Below are 25400 nucleotides of genomic sequence, written 5' to 3'. Positions count from 1 at the left end.
CAACGCGGTGGCTCCGCGGTGCGTGGGGAGCGTGTGCGCGCCGTGACCACCGCGTTGTCTCACAGGCGTTTTGCATCCACAGTTTCTCCTCTCCCTCCTGTTGATACACATTGGACATGAAGTCAGTTGGGCTACTCGAGTGTAAGAAAACAACTGGGGATATAAGTTTTGTAACAGGTAAATTGAGCTGAGCAGAGCAAGAGGAAGGAGAATGTCGTGAGAAAGATAGACAACACATATATCGAACTGGCATTTCCTTTGACTTCTTTGCCAACAAATCTTTATATTTGTGTGTATTCATATTTCTGAGGCCAGCATAATTGTACATAATACTTCTGTGTAATGTACATTTCTGAAAATTCTCATAGATTTTTGAAGTTGGGCTAGTTTTGTTTTATTTTGGGAAGCTGTGGTGCCCCGATGTTAAGACAGGCTTTGTTTGGAGAGTAAGCAAGGACACACGGTCTCCTCCTCCTTTGCTTTGGTGCATAGAAAAGATATTTGCCAATGAGTGTAGAGCTGGAGCTGGGAAACGAAAGGTGAAAATAATCCTCATTTTCAAATCTGTTCTCGCTTTTGTTACCCAATAGAGAAGACTGGAAAACCCTCACGAAGCAGATTTTAAACGTGTGCAACGTCACCCTCAGTGTTTGTAAATTGGTCTGATGTTGGGGCATCCTATCAGAATACCTCAAAATACGTACTTATATTTTAACTGAAAAAAAAAAGAAAAAAGAAAAGAAGAAAAAGTGGGCACAAAGGGGTGAGAATGGGGCTTGTGGGTGTTGGCATCCATGGCCACTCTTGTGTCCCCATTAGATGATGGAGCCAGAGGTTTGTTCTGCGGGTGTCCAGGTGATGCTGCTGTAACCAGCAGGACAGCAATGAGAAGGCACCTACAGAACACGCAAGGAACTTGCAAAATGCTTTAAGAGCTTTTGAAACATGAGAACAGTTGTTTTGGTTTGGGTTTTTTTGGTCCCCCGTGTTGAAATCGTAGGGAGGTCCCACTCTTGTCAGGTACACCCGTGAATTCCAGCAGGTGCTGGACGCGTGCCAGCCATCCCACCAGCCTCGGGCTCTTGCTGCCATCGTGGTTTTGTTGATGGTCTGATCAACCTTCTGAAAAGGGGGGTGGAAAATACCCCGAGCAGCAAAAAAATTGGATATGAAATGCCATTTCCCTTACTGCATTTGTTTTGGTTTTGTGTGTGTTTTATTACTGGTTTCCTTTGTTTTGCTTTGTTTTTTTCTGATCCTTAATTACTGAAGCATCTACAGAGTCATTTAAGGTGGCCCATGCCCTGGATGCTAAAGCATCAGTGCAGAGGGAGCAGATGCAGAAGGGCACGTCCAGCTGTTCCTGGTGCCTCACTTGGGAGTAAAATGGGATTTGCCTTTGCATAGAGAGTATGAATTTATTTTTCTGTTTTAAATTCAATCTGAATTTCAGGAGGGACCTGTGCCTGGGACATTATCAGTGAGTGGAGGATGAAGCAAACCAGGTTTTGGGGAAGCTGTCCATGGAGACACAACCTGCCATGTGCAACAAGGAGTCCAGCTGCTCCTGCTGCACAGCCCTCGTCAGTCAGAGCCCAAAACCTCCCCAAACTGGCTTCGGAGGTGGAGCAAGACCAAGGACCACCAACTCCAGGCTGCTTCTGTCCTCCTGCCCATCTGCGGTGCGATGTTAGTGACTCCAGCATCATCTCAGATGCATCCAGCTCCCCGTGGGCTTTCTCTGCCCCAGCACATGATGGATGCAGAATCCTCCAAAATTCCTGCATTTTGGGGTTGCGGCACCTGCTGTGTCCACCCAAGGTGACACGTGGGAAAAGTTTTCTGCTGAGGTCAGATGTAATTCTGCTTTTTTGACATCTGAGCAACACGGAGCGTCCTGGTGAGGGTTTTCTCTTTGCTTTTAGGTGCAATAATCCATCAGGGAGCTGAGGTACAGGGTGTCCTGCAGGCTGTTTTAAAATGCTAAAGCGTCGTCAAAAGGGAAGAGGAAGACCAGCCGTGTCTGCTGGAGATGATGTTCACACTGAGATTCTCTTTCAGCTTCTTTCTTTTTTTAGTGTTACGTGGTTTTTTTATTGTATTATTACATTTTTAGTGTTACAGAAAAAAAAATTACTTAGTGTTGAGTATTTTTGAATGAAAAGGAAATTCGTGATAAGAATTTTGTAAGTACAGAAATTAGAGGCAATTCAGATTGTGCTGTTGCTTAGAGGCTGGAACTGCTGCAGGGAGAGATGCCACTCAGCACCACAATATAAGCGCAATTAATGAGGAGATAAGTAGGGGGTATAATCAGTGGCTGTGTTTACTTATCACCTTTAGCTGGAATCGGTGGAAAAATACATTTGCTGTAGTATGTGGTGAAGGCTAGAGGGGTTTAATCACGTTATTGTTTTCTCCATCATGTCACGTCTCCACAATCTATCGCGACAGCGAGGTCCCGTCCCGCAGCCCGTGCAGGGACATCAGCCTCACCTCGGCTTAGTTTTGACAGCAGATGTTTGCGTAAGTGGTCAGAGACCCAGGAGTCAAACTCAAGCTGTGATTACCCCGGAACAGCAGGGCACCCGCCGTGTGCACAGCTGGGAGGGTAATTACCGATGGGCTTTCCAAACCGTCCTGCTCTCTCCGTGGGTTTTCCTGGCTTGTAGACGCCCCAGGGCTGGGCGCTGCGGGCAATTCCCACAGCCTGTGTTGACATTCACTGCCCTGCTTCCCGCTGGGATTCCTCAAACGTGAACAAACGAAGCTGCAGCGCCAGAGGTGGTAAAACGACTCCAATGATTCTGGGTTTTCTTTTGGCTGGGCAGCGGAGCTGCGGCTCCTGCTGGAGCTGCGACAGAGACATCCACCAGCACCCCTGCTTTCAGTGGATCACAGAATCACAGATGGTTTGGGTTTGAGGGCCTCCCCAGCTCCCCAGCCCCCTGCCATGACAGGGACATCTTCACCGGCTCAGGGTGCTCAGAGCCCGTCCAGCCTGGCCTGGGATGTCTCCAGGGATGGTTCATCCACCACCTCTCTGGGTACCTGGGCCAGGCTCTCACCACCCTCAGGACAACAATTCCTTCCTCATGTCCGGCCTGGATCTCCCTCCTTTAGTTTAAACCATCACCCTTGTCCTGTCACAACAGGCCCTGCTCTAAAGTCTGTCCCATCTTTCTCATGGGCCCCTTTTAAGCACTGAAAGGTGCACTGAGGTGTCCCCAGAGCGTCTCCTCTCCAGTGAACACCCAGCTCTCCCAGGCTGTCCCCAGCAGAGCTGTTCCAGGTCCTCTGCCACCCCACATCTCGCCGCATCAGCATCGCCCCCGTCCCACGCACGACCTGCCGGGCAGGGCTGGTGCAGCCGGCACAGCACCCCCGCCGGGTCCTGTGCTGACCTGGCAGGACCGGTGGCTCAGGAGGTGACGGTTCCCTCCGAGTCATCCTCCAAACTGATCTAGTTCTGGGGTATTAGGAAGGTGGAAAAATGAGGCGTAGCTCCGAGATCCTGCTTTGCTCTTTGAGAGAGTTAAAAGCTGTAAATTCCAGCCTTGGTTTATTTCTCATATTCAGAATAAATTTCTGCCTGAAGTTGCCAGCAGGAATATTTAAATTATTTTTCCTGTGCTACATACCCTCAAGAAAAATCCTTTTTCCCCTGGACACGTGGATTCATGAAGCAATTGGACACGCGGTGTGAATTTTGGGGTCATCCTGTGCAGGGACAGGAGTTGGGCTCAATCCTTTTGGTCCCTTCCAACTTTGAACGTTCTATGGTTCTGTGATTCGGTGACTGGGGCTGATGTTTGAGCCAGGGAGGAGCTGAGGAGCGAGTGCTACGTATTTTGTAACGGCAAACTTACACTGGGGTGAGGGTAGAGACGACCGAACTGCAGAATTAACCTGAGGTGGCTCAGAAAGAACCTCGTGCCCCTGAAGTTCTGCTCTGACAGTAGCTCTGTTGGGTTTGTACCCTGGATGCCACGAGATGCCATGGACCCTTCATCAAAATTTGCCTCCATGTCAGGCCAAGAAGTAAAAATTGTTTGGTTTTTAATGGTACTGTGGTTCTGTCCGGCTCATTATGGTGACCCAAGACAAAGCTCCTTCCTCCAGAGTTTGCAGTGCTCTTGGGTTGCTTGATGTCTTTTCTCAAGAGATCTCTAGTGCAGAGCCTCAGGGGTCAGTACGGGGGCCTATATTATTCAATATATTCATCAATGAATCAGATGAGGGAATAGAGTGACTGTCAGTAAGTCTGCTGGTGACACCAAGCTGGGAGGAGTGGTGACACTGGAAGCTGTGCTGCCATCAGAGACCTGGACAGGCTGGAGAGCTGGGGGGGGGAAATTTAATGAAATAGAACAAGGGCAAGTGTAGAGTCTGGAATCTGGGCAGGAACAACCCCAGGTTCCAGTGTAAGTTGGGGAATGAGCTATTAGAGAGCAGTGTAGGGGAAAGGGAGCTGGGGATCCTGGGGACAGCAGGGTGAGCATGAGCCAGCACTGGGCCCTTGTGGCCAGGAAGCCAATGGGACCTGGGGTGGGTTAGAAGGGGGTGGTCAGTAGGTCAGAGAGGTTCTCCTGCCCCTCTGCTCTGCCCTGGGGAGACCACACCTGGAATCTTGTGTCCAGTTGTGGCCCCTCAGTTCCAGAAGGACAGGGAACTGCTGGAGAGAGTCCAGCGCAGCCACCAAGATGCTGAAGGGAGTGGAGCATCTCCCGTGTGAGGAAAGGCTGAGGGAGCTGGGGCTCTGGAGCTGGAGAAGAGGAGACTGAGGGGGGACTCATTCCTGGGGATCAATATGGAAAGGGGCAGTGTCAGGAGGATGGAGCCAGGCTCTTCTGGGTGACACCCAGTGACAGGACAAGGGGCAATGGGTGCAAACTGGAACACAGGAGGTTCCACTTAAATTTGAGAAGCAACTTGTTGGGGGTGAGGGTGGCAGAGCCTGGCCCAGGCTGCCCAGGGAGGTTGTGGAGTCTCCTTCTCTGCAGACATTCAAACCCGCCTGGACACCTTCCTGTGGAACCTCAGCTGGGTGTTCCTGCTCCATGGGGGGATTGCACTGGATGAGCTTTCCAGGGCCCTTCAACCCCTCACATTCTGGGGTTCTGTGATTCTGTGATTCTGTGATTCTGTGATGTGCCAACTGTTTGCATACGAGGATTAGGCTGAGGGTGGTTGTGTGAGTCCCCGTTGTTCAGGCTGAACCACCCCGTGATGCTGGCACAGAACCACAGAATATTTTGAGTCGGAAGGGACGTTTAAAGGTGATCTTCCCCCAGCCCCTGCCATGGGACATCTTCAGCTGGGTCATCAACTAGATGGTGCTGCACCAACCAGAACTGCTCGTGTCGCTGGCGGCGCCGGTGTCTGATGTGTCTGTGCACGAACAGGAAGAGATTCTCCTGCCAGAAGAAGCAAGGACAGTTTGTAAATTCGGTGATTCAGTCCTCCCCTTGGTCTGAGCTGCATCACATCGCCAAGTGCTGTAGGACACGATGTAGCTGAGGCAGGGCAAGGCGTGCGGATGTTTTCCAGTGTGACTTTTAAGTGTAGGAACTGTTGATGAGGGCAAGCCATTTTCAATAATAATAATGGAAGAGCACCCTTGCCGAACGGCCCGGGAATGGTCCTTTCGCTGCCCACTCCTCTCCAGCCACCTCCACACAATGCGCTCTTGTTGTGCACCACAATTTGTGTCTCATTTAGATATTTTTTTTTCCCAGGATTTTGTAAAGCTCAAGATTTACATGCAATGAAGTCACACTTGCTGTTCCTGGGGAGACAACAGTTTAATTCTCTACAGACCCAGTGCCAGCACCTAGGTACTGCAGGACCTTCAATGTAAAGTGCTCTCATGTAGCCCAGCAGCTGTGAGGCTGGGGGTCAATGGCAACGGGAGACCCGCGTGTGATGGGTGCAAACACCCCCAGCCTTGCAACCTGAGCACAGAGAGTTGGGAAGAGGCAGTGAGACGCAGCTCGACCCCAACAATAGCGCTGTGCTTCCACGAGAGACCGGACTATTGTCTTTCTGTATTTTGAAAAGCCCTGAGTGCATTTATTTTGCAAGCGCTGGGTCACTGGCTCAAAACATCATCGGTCATAGAGGAAAAGCCTGAACCTCCTGCAAGGTCTGTCCAAGGAGGGAAAGACCAGCAGAACCTGGGTGGAACAGGCTGAACTCTGCGTTACCTGGGGAAAATTGAAACCTTTGATAGTCAGTGCTCAACTAATTCCTGACGAAGAACAGTGATGAATATCGCTACGGCAGCACGGTTCAGGAAGGAAAGGTGGCCTCAGGTTGCGCCAGGGGAGGTTGAGGTTGGATCTGGGAACAATTTCTTCCCCAAAGGGCTGTGGGGCATTGAACAGGCTGCCCAGGGCAGTGCTGGAGTCACCATCCCTGGAGGGCTGGACAGACGGACAGGAGGTTCTCAGGACATGGGGCAGGGACAGGGTGGGTTATGTTTGGACTCCATCTTGAGGGGCTTTTCCAACCAAAATGATTCTGTAATTCTATGATTTTATGACTCTATAGCCCAGTGCCACTCATGGGAGCAGGGTGACTACTGCTGTGCATCTTTCTTGAACTCTTCTTGACTGCCTTAGTGCCGCTGCTCTTCCTTCCTTTTCCCTCTGGTGTTCTTCTCTCTTGCCGTGTGCTTCTCCAAGTGCCTCCTGCAGCAAAGAGAAGCATCCAACATCTAACTGAGTACTCCACGGTACCCACGATGGGCTGGGGGCTGTGTTACAGGGGAGAAGGGACCTCGCACTGACACGAGCCCTTGGCAGGTGGTGTCTCCTCTGCACCCTCCTGCGTGCGGATGCTCAACCAAAAGTGCCTCCTCATAACGTTCTGTTTAAATTGCTGTTATTTGTCTTCCACAGCTGGGACAAGAGGGAAGGAAGTGTGTTGTTGGCCTCTTCTGACATACAAGGTAATCTGAGCTGAAAAACAGCCAGGTTTGTGGGTACTAGAATTAATGAAATCTGAATTTGTACCGATTTGTCACTTGCGGGTGGTTATCACCAGAGCATCTAAAAAGGATGAAATCTCTGACTAACATTTTTTCCTGTGGCTAAAATGAGTTATATGGGTTTCTCCCCACCACGTTTTTCCCTCTGAAATGCGTTGGGGCACAAGGGTCTCCCGCCAAAGTCAGCACAGGGACAACAGGGGTGTCCTGGGGATCTGTAGGGAGAAAGTGTCTGAAACAGTCGCCTTCAACAGGGGAGGGTGTCCCGGGACAATCAATCACTCTCATCGAGAAAGCATCAGCTTGGAAACAAGGGGAAGAAGAGCGATCTGGAAGAGACCTCGTGCACAAAAGTGCTCGTGAAGTCTCTGGATTATGGGTCCCTTTCCCCACCCCAAAAATAGCAGGAGAAAGGGAAGATGTGGGCTTATCAAAGGCTTCCACTTTCTGCCATTGCAGAGTGATCCCTTCCTTCCCTTGGCCACACACACAAGATCCCTGCTCTAAAACACCTAAAACTTCATGGGTAAATCTTCGCTCTTAGCACTATGGAGGGGGTTGGCCCAATTAATCAAGAAGTCATAGAATCATTTTGGTTGGAAAAGCCCCTCAAGCTCATTGAGTCCAACCATAACCCACCCTGTCCCTGCCCCATGTCCTGAGAACCTCCTGTCCGTCTGTCCAGCCCTCCAGGGCTGGTGACTCCAGCACTGCCCTGGGCAGCCTGTTCAATGCCCCACAGCCCTTTGGGGAAGAAATTGTTCCTAAATCCAACCTCAACTTCTCCTGGTGCAACTTGAGGCCGTTTCCTCTTGTCCTTTGAGAAAAATAAACCCAAAAGTGATGAAGAGGTCATTTTTAGGAAGCAAACCCACCTCGTTTTCACTGAAATGCTAATGAAGGAAAAGACAATTTCAGACTTTCCATGATTAGTTGGGATTTGGGGGGAATTAAATTTGAATAAAACCATTTGCCTCCTCAGGTCTGGCTCCACCTCTGCACGCCGTCCCACGCGCTTTCCACGGTGTTTGAACACCCGTGGCGGCTCTCGGGGTTGTTCCTCATAGCGGTGCCCTGTACAGGACCAGGAGGGAATCACTGCTGGGAGAGCTGTGAACAGAACCCGCTGAGTTCACAACGAAGAGCGAAACAAATGATGTCTGCGTTTGACTAGAAAAACGTCGTTATCAACAAGACAGATGCCGGGTGTCAGGTGCAGCCTGAAACCCCTCTAAAGGCAGTAATAATAGTAATAATAATGACGATGATGATAGAAAACCCAAAGAAGCCCTCTTCAGCCCAAAAGCACAAGGACCAGTCCTAACTCACCACTTGCAGCTGGTATTTGCAGCAGGCCCAGGTGGGTCCAGTTCTCACAAACCTTGTCAGCAGTCCCTGTGTGATTGATCACGGGATTTTATTGGCTTAACATTCACTTACATAACACACATTTTCATGTTGAGACATCGCTGTCCCAGCTATACCTTGATTCAAGCCGTGTTTCCATGTTCTTCGTCATAACCGCAGCTTTCCAATCAACCCTTTGGCTAATTCTGTAAATTAGTGGGGTCACAAAGAGATCAATGACAAGACACAACCGTGGCAGATGGCAGGAAAGGGCGATCAACATAAACCCTCCTTGAATCATGTGAAACCTTAGTATTGCTTGTGGGGTCTTATCCTCTTATTCTATTTTTCCCTTAGCAACACCTGGAATAAAACATTTGCGAAAGGCAAGGACATGAAGCTGGTGTTTGCGGTGCTGTTTTTAATATTTGCATGATTTGTGGATTTCCAGGGAGAGCAAGTTGGAAAGAAGAGGGGGAAACACAACTAACCAGCAAAAAAAACCCCAAAATACCAACTTTAGGTGTGCTTTGACAGGTCAGCAGTGTAAGAGGTGGTTGAGCAGCACATTAGGAGAAATGTAGCACGGATTCTGTAACTCAAAGTTTGTTATTTAAAATGTGAAGTGATACAGTGAGTGGCCCGCTACGCATGTGAGGTTGCACACACTAAAGCAGTTTATTGGCACAGTGAAATGTGAAACAGAATATTTGCTTGTAAAACCATTATCTGTCCATCGGCTCTGTATTTATAACCAACAATTCACTGTTGAGAGCGGTGAAACCCTCCTGTACCGACAGTTAGTGAGTGAGGAACCAGTCTGCACACCAGATGAGGAACACGGGCCATCTGCCAGCGAAGAGGTTAATGTGAACAAGGCAGGATATTGAACTTGACGTAAAGACAGGGAGAGTTGTCGGGAACTGAGCACAACCCGCAGGGAAACACCCGCGTACGTTTGGTTTCTGCTCCAACCGCAGCGTCGCGCTCAAACAGCCCCGAGCGAACCCCTCCTGCCCACCCGTGTTTACCATGCACCGCACACCTTCCTCGCCCCAATCTCTGCGTTCGACAGCGTCGCTCTTGCAAGCTTTGTGCTCACAAATCAACAGCGGGAGCCCTGAGCCCCCAGCCAAGGAAACACCGAAGCCTCAGGATTGTAAATAAAACATTTTATTGAACTTGAATTGATGTAGAACAGAAAGGCAACAACGGTTACAGCTTCCATTCACAAAATGCCCCAGGATGTTTGATGTACAGGGTCTTAATACAGTTTGTATGGACGCAATTAAACAAAGTAGTTGTAAAACACTCTCCGGGTCAGAAAGAGGGAGGCACAGCCCTGCTTTAAGCCTTCATGTTCCCAATATTCTGCTCCCTTCTCAGTTTCGTACCCTTCCCCAAAACAAGGTCACAGAACTGCTGGTCACATCCCTCCCCATCAGGTACAGACACAGGTGACACAAAACTTTGTAATTATACCTCAAAACAGCCACAGGTCTTTGCGTGAATGAACATTAAATACCCAGAAAGAGTGGTTGTAACATTTTTTTTTTTTTTAAAGCAAACAAATGAGTGAAGTTACTACAAAAGCATTTTATCCCAATTTCTGTTTAAAACCTGTTGAAGTAACTCGACTCCAATATTTGTCTACATGTTTCACAAAACGCTTCGGAAAGATTTATGACTTTGTTAACGCCGGACAAGGTGAACTGAAGACGTGGGAGCAGCCGGGAGAGCTGCTGCCACTGACCACATCCACAATTAAAATGACATAAAATACACCGTTTTTATCCCTCAAACTCCAGCAAGATTGGAAACCAATTTTCCTAACCGATGTATTTTGAGCCCACCAGCGAGGGCGCTGCCTCCCTTTTCGACCCTTTACGTTGTGTACATTGCAGTGAGATTCACAGTTTCCGCGAAGGGGGTGCGCACAGCGGCCCCTTTACCCACATCAGTCGGATCCATAGCAGTGTGACCAGCCCGGTGCCACGCGGGCAGCGTCCGCTCCCCGAGCCGGGGCGACAATCGCACCGAGGAGGGGAACAGCCGAACAGCGACACCGGCGGCGGGAAACGGGGTCTGCGGATCTACAGCACGCGGTGCCGGGTGTTTGGAAAGGCGGCAGAAATGCTCAGAGCAAACGGGAAGAGCCTTCAATGACGGCGCTGAGAGCGGGCGGTCAGGTCTGCGATGGCAACGCAGGGCTGCAGATCTGGGGCAGCACGGACGCGCGCAGAGGGTAAACCAGACCGTGCGAGCAGGAGAGGAGAGGGGGAGGGAAAGGAGCGGAGCAGAAAAAGGGAAGAGCAGAGAAGGAGAAGAGCAGAAATGGAGAAAAAAGCGGAAAAAGTGAAAAGGAGAAAAGGAGAAAATGAGAAAAATAGGAAAGCGGAAAAAGGAGAAAAAGGGAAAAGGAGAAAAAATCGGAAAAGGGGGAAAAAAGCAGAAAAGGAGAAAAAAAGAGGAAAAATAGGAAAGCAGAAAAGGAGAAAAAAGCGAGAAAAGGAGAAAAAAGCAGAAAAGGAGAAAAAGAGAACAGGAGAAAAAAGCGAAAAAGCAGAAAATGAGAAAAAAAAGCAGAAAAACAGGAGAGCAGAAAAGCAGAAAAAAGCGGAAAAATAGGAAAGTGGAAAAATAGGAAAGCAGAAAATAAGAAAATGAGAAAAATAGGAAAGCGGAAAAGGAGAAAAAAGGGGAAAAGAAAAAAATGGGGAAAAGGGGAAAAAAGGAGAAAAATAGGAAAGGGGGAAAAGAAAAAACAGAAAAGGAGTAAAAAAGAGGAAAAATAGGAAGGCGGAAAAGGAGAAAAAAGCAGAAAAGGTGAAAAAATTGGAAAAGGGGGAAAAAAGCAGAAAAGGACAAAAAGAGGAAAAATAGGATAGTGGAAAAGGAGAAAAAAGCGGAAAAGGAGAAAAAAGCAGAAAATGAGAAAAGGAGGACAGGAGAAAACAGCGAAAAAGCAGAAAAGGAGAAAAAAAAGCAGAAAAACAGGAGAGCAGAAAAGCAGAAAAAAGCGGAAAAACAGGAAAGCGGAAAAATAGGAAAGCGGAAAAATAGGAAAGCGGAAAAGGAGAAAAAAGTGGACAAATAGGAAAGGAGAAAAAAGGAGAAAAGGGAGAAAAAAGGGAGAAAAAAGCGGAAAAAACAGGAAAGCAGAAAAGGAGAAAATGAGAAAAATAGGAAAGCGGAAAAAGAAAAAAACAGAAAAGGAGTAAAAAAGAGGAAAAATAGGAAGGCGGAAAAGGAGAAAAAAGCAGAAAAGGAGAAAAAACAGAAAAGGGGGAAAAAGCAGAAAAGGAGACAAAAAGAGGAAAAATAGGAAAGTGGAAAAGGAGAAAAAAGCAGAAAATGAGAAAAGGAGAACAGGAGAAAACAGCGAAAAAGCAGAAAAGGAGAAAAAAAAGCAGAAAAATAGGAGAGCAGAAAAGCAGAAAAAAGTGGAAAAATAGGAAAGCGGAAAAAAGGAGAAAAGAGAGAAAAAAGGAGAAAAAAAGCGGAAAAAACAGGAAAGCAGAAAAAGAGAAAAAGCAGAAAAACAGGGAAGGGAGAAAAGGAGGAAAAAAGCAGAAAAGGAAAAAAAAGAGGAAAAATAGGAAAGTGGAAACGGAGAAAAAAGTGGAAAAGGAGAAAAAAGAGGAAAAGAAGAAAAAAGGAGAAAAAAGCGGAAAAACAGAAAAGCAGAAAAAAAGAGGAAAAATAGGAAAGCAGAAAAGGAGAAAAAAGCGGAAAAATAGAGGAGAAAAAAGGAGAAAAAGGAGAAAAAAGGTGAAAAAAGCGGAAAAAACAGGAAAGCGGAAAAGCAGAAAAGGAGAAAAAAGTGGAAAAATAGGAAAGCGGAAAAGGAGAAAAAAGCGGAAAAGGAGAACAGGAGAAAAGCAAGAAAGCAGAAAAAGAGAAAAAATGGGAAAAGGAAAAAAAGAGAGAAAAATTAGGAAAGCGGAAAAGGAGGAAAAAGGAGAAAAAAGCGGAAAAGTAGAAAAAGAGAAAAAAGGGGGGAAATAGGAACGCGGAAAACAGAAAAAAAAGAGAAAATAGGAAAGCGGAAAAGGAGAAAAAGGAGAAAAATAGGAAAGAGGAAAAAGAGAAAAAAGCTGAAAAGGAGAAAAAAGCAGAAAAGGAGAAAATTAGGAAAGTGGAAAAGGAGAAAAATAGGAAAGTGGAAAAGGAGTAAAAAGCAGAAAAGGAGAAAAAAGCGGAATAGGAGAAAACGGAAAAGCAGAAAAAAGCTGAAAAGGAGAAAAATAGGAAAGTGGAAAAGGAGTAAAAAGCGGAAAAGGAGAAAATAGCAAAGAGGAAAAGGAGAAAAAAGCGGAAAATGAGAAAAAAGGAGAAAAATAGGAAAGCGGAAAAGGAGAAAAAAGCGGAAAAGGAGAAAAAGGAGAAAAACAGGAAAGAGGAAAAGGAGAAAATTAGGGAAGTGGAAAAGCAGTAAAAAACGGAAAAGGAGAAAAATAGGAAAGAGGAAAAGGAGAAAAAAGGAGAAAAATAGGAAAGCGGAAAAGGAGAAAAAAGCGGAAAAGGAGAAAAAGGAGAAAAATAGGAAAGAGGAAAAGGAGAAAATTAGGAAAGTGGAAAAGGAGTAAAAAGCGGAAAAGGAGAAAAATAGGAAAGAGGAAAAGGAGAAAAAAGCGGAAAAGGAGTAAAAAGCAGAAAAGGAGTAAAAATAGGAAAGTGGAAAAGGAGTAAAAAGTGGAAAAGAAGAAAAATAGGAAAGAGGAAAAGGAGAAAAATAGGAGAGCGGAAAAGGAGAAAAAAGGAGAAAAATAGGAAAGCGGAAAAGGAGAAAAAAGCAGAAAAGGAGAAAAAGGAGAAAAATAGGAAAGCGGAAAAGGAGAAAAAAGCGGAAAAGGAGAAAAAAGTAGAAAAGGAGAAAACAAGGAAAATGGAAAAGGAGTAAAAAGCGGAAAAGGAGAAAAAAGGAGAAAAATAGGAAAGTGGAAAAGGAGAGAAGTGGAAAAGTGGAAGAGGAGAAAAGCAGAAAAGGAGAAATGCAGAGAAGAAGAAAAGGAGAAAAGGAGGAATGGAGGAATGGAGGAAAGGAGAAAGAGAGTAAGGAAGAAATGAGGAAAGGAGAAAAATAGGAAATGAGGAAAAGAGGAAACGAGGAAACGAGGAAAGGAGGGAAGGAGGAAAGAAAGAACTCAATTAACTGCACTGTGTCTCGTGATGCAGCGATCAATGCCCTGGGCATCCCCACACACAGGTGAGATCGAGACCACTGAGCCGCCAAAATGCATCCCAATATCAGGAATTCCATCATTTTAACCCCAATAGCCACTTTGCTTCTGGGTTGAAAGCCAATGACCCGGGAACCACTGCTTGTGTGCTCAGGACCGAATCCCCTCATTAAATCCAGATTACGCAGCTCTTAAGGGAGCAAGAAATCCCCTTGTTTTGCCATTTGAAATGTCAGCCTGGTCTCCAGCACGTAACACAAATATTGCTGTCATGCAGTTGTCTGCTGTTCCACCTCTGTGAATGTAACGGCTTTGAATTCACAAATTTAAGGCAAAAGTTCAATCGCTCCCGTTTACCCAAACGCACATTTTCTGACACACGTTTTCTGGTTTACAGCGACACACAACAGTTTTTTCGTGATGCTGGAGATAAGGTCTGTTAGCGATATTACCAGCATTTTGGCAAAAATTCTAAAATCGGATTTGTAAACATAATGCTTCCCTTTTCAATTGGCAGCATTTTGAAAAGACAAGCACAGTAAGACACACAAAGATTTTGCTCAATTTCAACCGAGTAACCTGTGTTTTCACATGACAAAGTAAGCAATTGTTTACATCAAAATAAACCAAAAACACTGAATGAAATGAAACTTTGTGCTGTTTGGTGATCACAGTATTTTATAGTTAAATACATCTGTTCTTTGTTATATTCCTGGCAATCAGGACAAAATTCTTTAAATATATATTTCACGTAGGCAATAGATTCTTTGCATATCTCTCTTCAAAAAATACTTTATAGCAGTATATAAATAGGTAGCCTACATGTTCAGTTTTATAATCTCGCCCAAAAACTATATATCTGTTTCATTTTCGTAAAGGATCAATTCCCCAAGTGTTATTAAAGCTGACAAACTATTGAAATGGAAATGCTCTCACCTTCCACAATAGAAACAGAGATTTCATAGGAAAAACCTACAGCAACACTCACCAGTTGTCTTGACCTGAGCGTTTGGCCTACCTAAGAGTAGCAGCTTTGTTGTGCATTCCCCATCAGGCACTCGTGCACGCACACGGCAAAATCACACGCGCCCACACACCCGCAGGCCACGTGGGGTCCCCGGCTGCTGCAGCAACGGGGAACCAGTGTAGCTAAAACTTTACCCCAAACACACACAAGCAAACACCTTAAGGCAACCACTGCAATGGGGGGTTTAAGTTAAAAGGTTAAGCTTCTGCTTAACAAAATGGGCTGTATACAGCAAATACACGTGCCTCTTTAACCCCCCAAAGCAATGGCTTATTTTTTTTTTTTAATTTTGTGCAAATTTTTAAATCTTCTACCATTTAAGGCAAAGAGTTTGTATTAACAAGAAAGGTCATAAAACAGCCTTATATTTATCCAAGGACATTTCAATTTGCTACATTTCCTTAAAACGTGCACAATTTTGTAGTAGAGGTACTGGGTTCCCAGCATCTACCGATGAAACTATTCCCATGAACAAACATAAGTTTTGAAGAAAAGAAGGGACCAGAAAAAGCAGCTTCAAATATGCATAAAAGCAACATCAACAACAAAAGTAGTTAAGTCTGCTAATACTGAAACTTCCGTAACGCAAAAGAATCTTAGAGCAACTAATCCTAAGTTTTAAATAAATAGCTACAGTCCGTTCACGTGTCCAGGCCGAAGCAAAGGCTAGTGCCATGACCCCGCTTGCTGCTGGTCAAAATCCCCTATTAGTCTTTTAATATGAGACAGCTTGTTGTGGAGATACATGCATCTGTACTTCTCCTCATAGTAGCTGGGGTTGGACTGTCAAGATAAAGATAAAAAGAAAATTAGGGTATGAAAACTTTTCTGCCGAGTTTAAGATTTCATGTCTTTTGCTTAAAAACAGCCCTGAGCCAGTCTCCGTGTCTACTACATCCCACAAATCTCGTGTTACACAAACCTGTTTTATCTTTCGATACTCTTCTAAGACTTCTTCATGAAGCATCTTCAAGAAAAAAAACAAAGACAGTATGAAGAACATTTCACTACTACCAGAAAATGCAGAGCTATGTAAAGCACTAAAAATACGCTCAGTTTTACTCAATGCGTTCTCTCACCCATGAGCCATCACCTTCCTGTGTTGCCAAAACAAACCCCCAACCCCTCGTATCACCCAGGATCTGCAGTTAAACCTGCAAACTGGCAACAAGAGGAGCAGGTGTCTGATGATGTCCTTTGAGGAGCCGCTCACACTGCTGTGTGTTCACAGACGGCTCAAACAGCTGGGGTTTAGGGGCTCAACACCTTTTCGCAGGGTTTTGTCAAGCTACAAAAATCAGAGCTAGCCTGGGTCTGAGCCGGCATGCAGATTCTGCAAAGCTGCGCTTTGTCTGGTTGAGCAGTACCAGGGATTTTTAAAATGCTCCCTCCACTCATAAATACATTCGCAATCTGGTCAAAAACTAAACGAAAGCAACCAAAAAATCATCAGAACTATAGAATTCTGGTATCGCAAATGTGGAATTTGCGCGTCCAAATCAGAGAAGTGCAGGTTGAAAAGACTGAATATCAGGTTTTTAACACCCTTTTCTGCTAAAATCGTAGCTGGGATCAGCCACCTGGGAAGACAAGGAGTAAGTTGTGACTGTAGGTTTAGATAATGTACAGAATCACAAGAAGGAGAGGGTCAGGAAAGCCTTGGGATTGCGGCCACTGGTTTCCACACATTTCTGACCTCCTCCTCCCCCTGTGTCAGAGCACACCGAGGGGTCAGCAAAGCCCCAGCCTGGTCATTCCAGCTACACAAATCATTACTCAGCCTCAGACACTGCACGTGGCAACTCCCTTAAAACCGTATCAATATAATTGAATAGCTAAACATACTGAAGAGTCCGCCTGTGCTGAAAACGTGGACTTTTGGAAGGGATAAGAGGGAGGTGAAACACAATCTCCGCAGTTTTATCCTCCTTTACCTGATACTCTTTGGACCCTGGAGTAAGAAGCTTCCTCTGTGCATCAAGCTCCATGAACCTCCTGCTGATACTTTCCATCCGAGCGTGCAGGTTCCTGTACTCATCATACTCTGCGTTGAAGTCATCCTTGTAACTCTGGCGTTGCTCGTATGAGACTATAGCTATGTATTTTCTAAAGGAAAAACAAGCACACACCCAATTTTACACCACGGATATTTCACAGCGAACATCAGGCACGGGCAACCAAGTTTAAGTTGGTTTGCGATGTGACTGACTTTGCTTCTACACGTAAGCACATGTGCTCCAAGACTACGCATTTAGGTAATTACGGAAATCTACCATATATTTGTGACTGTTATTTGCTAATATTTTAGTTTTTGGAGATTTTATTCAGAAGCTGCACAAAAAGCAGTGTAGCATACTTAGGAAACATTAGCAATCATTCAAATATAGGAGGACCAATAAACGCTTCAGTAAGAGATGAGAAACTGCTAATTATAATCTCTTTCTATGAAGGGACAGGTTGATCAAGTTATATTTACTTTTGAAAATTAATTTTCCTTACATTTTTGGAAGGGACTGCACTTATGGAGTTCGAGGCAGATGGGTTTTTGCTACATTTGTGCCTATCTAACACAGGTAATGACAGAATTTGATTATTTCAGTGAACAGCCGTTCCATTGTTGTCCATTCAATGAGTGAAGCTGCCAAACCACAACAGAAACAAACAGCAGAGGAGCTGAAACTCAAAACTACCCATCACATCAGCCCCTCAGGCGGGCAAAACCCATAAATGCTTAAAGGTGCTGATACAACTGAAACTTTCTTCATTCCCCTCTCCCTCAAGTCAACAGGAGCAGATTTAACAAGCTCATTATAGAAACGCAATCAGAAGCGTCAATGTGACAAACAGACACCCTTTCCCACCGCTGTCACACCAGTAATTCTGGTCCTCCCAGCCGGAAGACCTGGTTCTCTTTAGATGACACAGACACCTCCACGTGGGGACGAATCCTCCAAACCACTCTTAGGTTAAAGAAGCCGTAAAAAATTAACAAGTTGAAAGGCTGTACCGACACGGATGACAACTTTGTTGGTGATGTGTGCCACCCGGTTAGAATATTAGGCGGTTTTTAAAAGGAAACTAAAGATGCCTTTCAACATTTTGGGAGGTACCTGTGGAGCAATGCGCAGGTACATCCCACAGCACGTCCCAGCAGAGGAGAAGAGCCCAGCAAAGCACATTTAATGCACATGGAGAGGGAAGAAATAGGAGTGGAAGTGGGTTTTGGTTTTCCAGATTTTGCTTAAAAAGCTTGATTTCCTTTACTATCATAATCTTTATATTGAGACAGAAACTATCTTTATGCTAAAGTTGTGATTATGCTCATGAATTATGTAGCACAGACAGGAAGAGAAGCTGGAATAAACTACCAAAGCGCTTTATACTGCACCAATTACAGGTGCTCTCAGGTTTCAGTTTCCCTGTAATGATCAGGCAGGTGTCTGAAACAGAACGACCTCATTTTTTTCCAGGAGATGGGGGCCATCAGATTACCTGTGAGATTGTTTGAGGGGTTGTTCCTTTCACAGAGCATGCTTCATTGAAGTTTTTACTCTCAATCAGAACTTAATCAATTTCATGAAATCTTGCATGAATGCTTTTGTGTTTTTAAACTTTTGGCAATGTCCACTGGCATCCACCTTTAATATCAGATTACATCAAATAACCATATACCTTGCTTCTCGGTATCTCTGCTCTCAGCTCACTGGGGAGCACACAGTGAAAAGCTGAGTCTGCCTGTTTTCACCCGGCAGAGGTTGGAGATGAAATGTAGGTTTGAGTTTTACAGACTGCAATAAGCAGATACGTAACAGTAATGATTTTTATCTTGTTGATGTCAAAATAAAGCGGCTGAAATTTGAAATTTGAATTGAGGCTCTTCTGTGTTCTTCAGCTCTTTGGTCTGCAATTCTATGGTGAAACTGGACACTTTGCTGTAGCTTCAAGTTAGTCCGTGGCCATTTTACATCAATACTTTAGAAATAATAGATGGTTAACTCCTTGGGTTAACTCCTCGCTACCTTCCCTCCCCACCTTTTCAGCTTAGACACACCAAGCAGCAAAAACACAGGAAAGATGTTCAAATTTACGTGTTTTCTAAAAAGACAACAGCTCAGGTCCGTATTCCTTTTTTTGTGTTCTTGAAAAAGAACGAAAGTGTTTTAAATCTTCTTCCAAAACACAATAAAAATTATTTTTAACGCTTCTTTTCCCCCACAATAATTAAGGGACAATTTCCAAGTTTAAAACTTGTCAGTACTTGAATAAGGCAGCTGGGTGACTTAAAAGAACTTGTCATTATTCCATAGTTACATTTTGGTAAATTTTCAGGTTTCTAGCAAAATTTGAGATTTTACAGGTGATTTTTCAAATGCTTCAATGAGTGGCAAGAAGCTTAATTCTTATTTTACTCACAGGAAGTAGTCTGGTTGTTCACTTGTCGACAAAGGGGAATCTGCAGAGGCAACGCAAGTTTCTTCAGTTCCTACAGAAAGGCAGAATTTTGACACTTGTGATAAACAGATTTTTAATATAGCCAAGCCACACCAACCTGGAGGGCCTGAAAAAGCCTTTACAGTTTGATTCTCACAGTAAATTACTTGAGATAAGCTTTATAAGTTAATAATAGGGCTGACAGGACCTACACCACAGTAGGCAGTACCGGGGTTTAGAGAGAGGGCACAGCTGCTTTATTCTATGGGTTCTGTGCTGCCACGGTATTAACCCAAGGTCAGCTTTTCTTATTCGAAGGCATGATGTGGCATCTGCACAGCAATTCAAGTTATGCAGCAACAGATGTAGCTGCACAAAAGACAACAGCTTGAGATATCTACCTATCTATCTATCTATCTATCTATCTATCTATCTATCTATCTATCTATCTATCTATAAACATCCAGGTTCCAGAAAGAAATAGAGTAGAAAGGTGAAGTTCTTTCCATGCCATGTTTTTATCCCGTGTTCCTTGCCAGTTACAGATATTAGATTTAATTAGATTTAATTTCGGCACTCCTCTAAGCAAGGAAGTCAATAGCATTGTGGGTGGGTTACTGGCATTCAGGCTTCAATAACCTGCGACAAAGGCTTGCTCCTCATTAACCTCGCAGTGCTGGGTTTGAAAGTTATTTGCACTTGTTAATTGCTCTTTTAAATGGCACCGTACAATTACTCTCTAATCTCTCTCTTTAAAGGAATATTTCAAGAGCCCCCTGTCTTTTTGATTAATAAGAGAAACAGCTGCTGTAAGGAAAAGGAAGGAAAACACGAAGGAACACTCACTATCCTGGTAATTTATGTCTGCTTTTCATTTGGGGTTTTGCAGCAATCTTAAATAAGACACAATCCTTTATATTTACCACTGTCTTACACTGCTGCTGTTTAAACACAGCATTTCTCAGTTTAGCCATTCCTGCCAAACTCTAAGATATGTGAGCTCTAAGGCACAGGGAGAAAAAAGAGCTATCATGCGGTGTTTTACTAAATGCTTTTGCTTTCAATATTAAAATTATTATGCCGTATGGCAGGAGTATAAAAATAGTATATAACACATAAGATATAACACATAAGATCTGAGATCTAAGATCTATTTGAGAGAAATGCAAACAGCAATATTCATAGTCACCTTATGTACAGTACAACTTATGTGAACGGTTTTTCTGAGAGCATTTAATTTCCAAAAATTCAAGTACATTTGCTGATGTGGCTCAGTCCATTTGAAAGCTTCAGCGTGAGCACCAACTTGAAAGGCAGCAGAGGATTTTCCTTCCCTAGCTGTTTAGAATTTTGTTAATTACTTCTGGAGAAAGATGCTCATACGTTTATAAATTTGAGCATGAATGTTTTCAAAGCAAAACCTCTGAAATTTGACAACACCTAAGATTTAACAGAGGAACCGAACTCTGCCCTATTGTGTGTGCATTAAGAAATCAAGTCTTCTTTGTGCGTTTCTGCTAAGCATTTCAACGCCATTTTCAGTAAGTAACATTTCTATATCTTTCGAAGTCATGAGTTCTGCAGCCAGGATGGAAAGGAGCTTACAGCACGGGTCAAACCCACATTCTAACAAATCACACGCCAGTTTACATACATTTTAGGCTTTTCATGGAAAGGCCAAATTCCATGAACCTTGCATCGCAATACAGATGAAATACATTTAATATCTGATCCATGTATTTCAGTAAACTGGTATGCAATAAGTACTGGTGACAGGTTTTTATTTTCAGCATACAGACTTTGAAATTTGATGAAGGAAAAAGTGGAATAAGTTTCAGTAAAACGTCAAATTCCTGGAAACCAAGAAAAAAAAAACAAAACCAAAAAAAGCCTGCATCACCCAGGCGTTAGTTGTGATTTTCTAGTGCCTATTTCTTCCCTGTAACCGGGTTCCATCCAACAGCAACTCATTTAAGATTTCTGTGTTCTAAAGATTTTTGTACTACACAGTGAGAACTCTTAAAAATGAACCTGATTTTAGCTACGTTTCCAGCAGAACAAGCCCAGCTTCTGCGTTTCGTTTTTAAACTGACAGTCACAATGCAGTGCAACGGCAGGAAAAAAAATGACTTTTCATGCCATGAAGCAGGTATAATGGAAAGGCACTTAATGTATAGCAAGTGAAAAAATACACCATTTGCATTTCCAGTGCCCAGTTTTACTGGTCCCTTTTCAGCAGCGTTACCCGTGTAATAGTTAGGAAAAGCAGTGTGTTTATACCTTCACATGAATTCAAACGGGAGGATTCTTCCAGTTTTGCAGTTTCTTCTTTACTAAGGTCTTTCTCCTCCTCGCTCGTACTCGTAGAGTCCTGAGCTTCACTTCCATCATTGTCCTTACGCTTTTTCGCCTTCTTGGGCTTTTGGTGCAACATCACACGCTTCCTGCCTGCGGACTCGGGGTGCTCCTCCTGCACCGGGGCCGGGACTCCCAAACCAGTCTGAGAGGTGTATTTCTGTTGCTGGTCCTCATAGACGCCGCAGTGCTTTTGACCGGAGGTGTCGACCGGCAGGTCCTGCGTCCCACGGCCCTCGGGGGTGCAGGGGGAGCTGGAGATTTGGGGAGGGTTGGACATGGGGAGCAGCACGGAGGGTGTGGGGGCGGCTGCGGGACGGGGGGGCGGTGGAGCGCCCGCTTTCTCGCTGTAGTGGGGCAAGAAGCCGCTGAACTGGGAGCGACTGGTCAGGTGAGAGATCCTCTGCTTCCTGTTCATCAGAGAACCGACAAAACTGGAATTCGAAGGCCGTTTCTGTAGCAATAACGAAAAAAAAGAAAAAACACCAAACTCAGCGGAATTAAGTTTTGCTCCTGTTCTGAAAAAGAAGCATTTTCAAACAGGCGATTGTTGGAAATACGTCTTTCTCACCTAAAAACAGCTGTCAAACAAAGAAGAACTGCAGCTAAACACATGGTTTATTTAATTCTTACTTTCTCATCTTATGCTTTACCAATGTGTTCTTCAAGCTCACAGCTAAAGCATAGAGGGTGTGGGTCTCTGCTCCCCAGGAACAAGCGCCAGGAGCAGAGGAAACGGCCTCAAGTTGCGCCAGGGGAGGTTGAGGTTGGATGTGGGGAACAATTTCTTCCCCAAAGGGCTGTGGGGCATTGGAACAGGCTGCCCAGGGCAGTGCTGGAGTCACCATCCCTGGAGGGGTTTAAAAGGCGTTTAGACGAGGTTCTTAGGGACATGGGTAGTGCCAGAGTTAGGTTATGGTCAGACTTTATGATCTTGATGGTCTTTTCCAACCAAAATGATTCTACAAAAGGCTTTGGAAGAAAGACGCTGTGTTCAGCAGCAGTATCCAAAGCTTCACCAAAATGAGGCGGTCAGGTCGGTGTCCTCTAGGTACCGACCGGCTTAGGAGTCGGATTTCGCCATCACACAGCACCCAGTTTAGTGAAGCAGCCCAAGAAGCACGCAGCAGAGTGCTTATCAGAGCGTGTGAAGCGCAGAGCTGTTAAGAACAGCTAAAACCCCTTGTTTTGCTACAGTTGTCGTTCCAGCCGTTGTTCAGCTGACGCGCTGGTTCACATCGTCTTCCGAAGCAAGAACACGCTGCTCAGGTGGATGTACAAGGTTGGACCAGGAATGCCAGGCACGGCTCTGCGCCACCCTGCTGGGATTAATCCAGATCCTGTGCGTAAAGCGGTCCTGGCACCTGCACCACTTCATGCTCTCACTGGAAGAATGTAAGGGAAAGACAGGAGTGACCTCCCCTCTCTAATTAAACCTAAATAGCTGAGTGGTGAACGACTTTCTGTACTTCCCACCTTATCGCTGTGCACTGCATGCAGTGCAGTTTTAGTCACAGAAAGTATCAAACTTTTCCTTAAAGAAATACCTTTTATAAGAAGTCTGCATTCTCACACCTAGGCTGTCCTGGATCAAACCCATACAATATAGAATTATTTTGGTTGGAAAAGGTCTTTAAGGTCATCGAGTCCAGACGTGAAAAATGGGTGTTTAAATGATGCCTATAGGAAAAAAAGCATTCCTCCAAGTGGATCACTGTCGTAGTTTGTCCTCATTCTGAACTTTCCCAAGCTTTATATTCAAACAGTAGCACAGGATGTTTGTGCATATGTTATTATAACTACCATATCACAAAGAACCTTGAATACGTGTCGTCACATAACAAAAATATATATATATCTTGTTTTTAGGAGACCTTCTCACACACCAAGATCAACAAGTTATGTGGCAATATGAAACAGTTTTAAATATTTAATCAGAACGTACAAGGTTGTATAACAATAATGAGTAACCAAGAAGCTCAGCAGGTGAGTTCAGGCTTCTGCAAGGTCAGTGTGCTGTGGATGGACAGCTATGGCTGAGCAAACGCAATGGGGTGGTCTCTGCCAGAGATCTGGGTGCATTTACAAAACCCTGTGCACCCAGCAATTGTAGATTTTTCTGAATATTTTAATAAACATTCTGCAATACAGAACACTAAATATAGCAGTCCTTAAGCTACGTGGCCATGGTGTTTTTGCAGTATTTGACGGTGCAACTGTCTTTAAAACAGATATAATAATCCAACTAGAAATAAATGCTTCAGTTTTACATGTGTTGACAACAATAGCAGTGATTCACATCACAGCTTTCAGCCCAATACGAAGTGTGATAAATCTTAACAGACTGTAAATAATGTAAAATAAATTACAAAGTACCTGAGGTGTTGATGGAGCATCTTTATTGGAGTTTACAGGAGATCCCGAATGGCTGGTGCTGGTGGCATTCTGAGATGAATTTAACTTTCTGTAAGGATGACCCAATATTTCAGGTTAGAAGGCAAAAACGTTTATGTCATAGTTCTTTCATTATAGGGAAGACTGGCATTCATTTCCCATAAAAGGTTTTTTAAATGGCTATTTTCTTTCCCCTAGAGACTGAACTTACCTAGAAAGTATTAACTCCAATGACTGTTTATCTATTTCACTGTATCCAGGCCAATCTTTTTGAATATCTTTAAATAAATAATCCTTCAGAGTGTAAGAATTATCCTTTGGATTCAGGCTGGCTACCTACAGGCAGATATTTAAGAAAATAAATGTTCATTATACCTAAATGCAAACTACATAAAAAAAAAAAATAGATTGGTACTGCAAAGCTTAATCAAAGCTGAAAACAAAACCACACACCAGTTTTTCAGGGTTTCCAGATGTGAAGACTGAAGCAGCTTTCACGTAAACGAGCAGAGATTTTGAAAAATGTGGTCAGTTTGGGACGTAAGAAAATCCCAAATTGCCTCTCTCTGCACCACGTACCTGGTGTTCTGTCTTTAACACAGCACTTGGAGTCAAGGCAAACCACGCCAAGGCCTTAAACCCTCACTAGACGAGATAAAGCGAGAGGCCTAGTTTTCACTTGTTTTTCTTTATTTTTGAAAACTGAAGAACACTATCATCCCCACGCACAAGCTCAGAGCTGTTCAGCCTCAGGAGGACACCTGCTGTACTTCTGTGCTTTTTGTGGCAAAGCACAGACCGTGCCTGGAACAACGAGTGTTTGCCACCATCGCAATAACAACCCCAGCATTCGTTATTTCTCTTGACAAACAACTGCTTGTCTTAGGTGCCCGAGTCACAACAAACTACAGCTTTCTACAGAACACTTGTATGCGATAACCTAACTGGCACTGAACAACTTATTTTAATGCAAAGATTCACTTTAGTGCAACGATTCAACCCCCTCGTTAGTTTTAAGCCATATTGACGTTGTGCTGATTTTGGGGAAAAAGGCAACTGTAGTCATATCTTACAAGTTATATTTTGAAAACGAGATTTAGTGCTAAAATGGTTAAGGACAGGTGTACAGGCCCAGGTGCGCTCCCCATTGTGCAGACAAGGTTCACTGCAGCAAACCGCTGTCACGAGGAGGCCGTGTGTCCTGCTGTACACCTCTGAAAATAAAACGGGTTTATATCTTCCTTAAGAAAAATACAAAGCATGCTCAAAACATTAAAAACCTGCTGGCATATAAAGTGTTGGTTTAGACTTCATCACCTGATGTCAGTTCGGAGTTTCAGGGAAAACCTCAAAGGAAAAACAGTCTCCATCAGTTTGCCTGAAAACGCTGATAACTCATCAACATATCACCACTACTTTTTGCCTATTTTTCCTCCAAAAGCTAATTCATGTGTGTGTGCATGTCTATCTCTCCCCATCATAAAAAACAATTAAGAGTAACAGAGATACCCAGAAACAGTAATTCACTTCTTAAAAACGGAATTAAAGTTGTATTCCAAGAGAAGCAAATGTGTGCATATTGGATCTTAGCAAGGACAGGCAGCTGATTTTACATTTGTACCCAAAAAAACCCATTATGAAGCTAAGAAAAACGTGAGCAAGGCTTTTCAGG

At 44.3% G+C, this 25400-nt stretch overlaps 1 protein-coding gene across 2 annotated transcripts in view; it reads right to left on the bottom strand.

Annotated features, from left to right (window-relative positions):
• Positions 1-12935: 12935 nt before the first annotated feature.
• The window catches only part of ELL2 (elongation factor for RNA polymerase II 2), a 38869-nt gene continuing 26404 nt past the window's right edge, over positions 12936-25400 (bottom strand). The window contains exons 6-12 of one of the 2 annotated variants that reach the window (XM_065861221.2): positions 23940-24064; positions 23711-23798; positions 21260-21788; positions 18962-19031; positions 16483-16654; positions 15471-15515; positions 12936-15331 (exon numbers count right to left, since the gene is read on the bottom strand). In XM_065861221.2, the coding sequence (XP_065717293.1) occupies positions 15215-15331; positions 15471-15515; positions 16483-16654; positions 18962-19031; positions 21260-21788; positions 23711-23798; positions 23940-24064 (1146 nt within the window). In that variant the 3' untranslated portion in view covers positions 12936-15214. Of the gene's footprint in view, positions 15516-16482; positions 16655-18961; positions 19032-21259; positions 21789-23710; positions 23799-23939; positions 24065-25400 lie in introns of both variants that reach the window. The other variant, XM_071802439.1, reaches the window with a different exon arrangement.

The sequence above is a fragment of the Patagioenas fasciata genome, chromosome Z (genome assembly GCF_037038585.1).
Source record: "Patagioenas fasciata isolate bPatFas1 chromosome Z, bPatFas1.hap1, whole genome shotgun sequence".
In the NCBI taxonomy this organism is placed as follows: Eukaryota; Metazoa; Chordata; class Aves; order Columbiformes; family Columbidae; genus Patagioenas; species Patagioenas fasciata.
The sequence above is the reverse complement of the archived record's forward strand: the minus strand, read 5'-3'. Positions and strand labels throughout refer to the sequence as shown.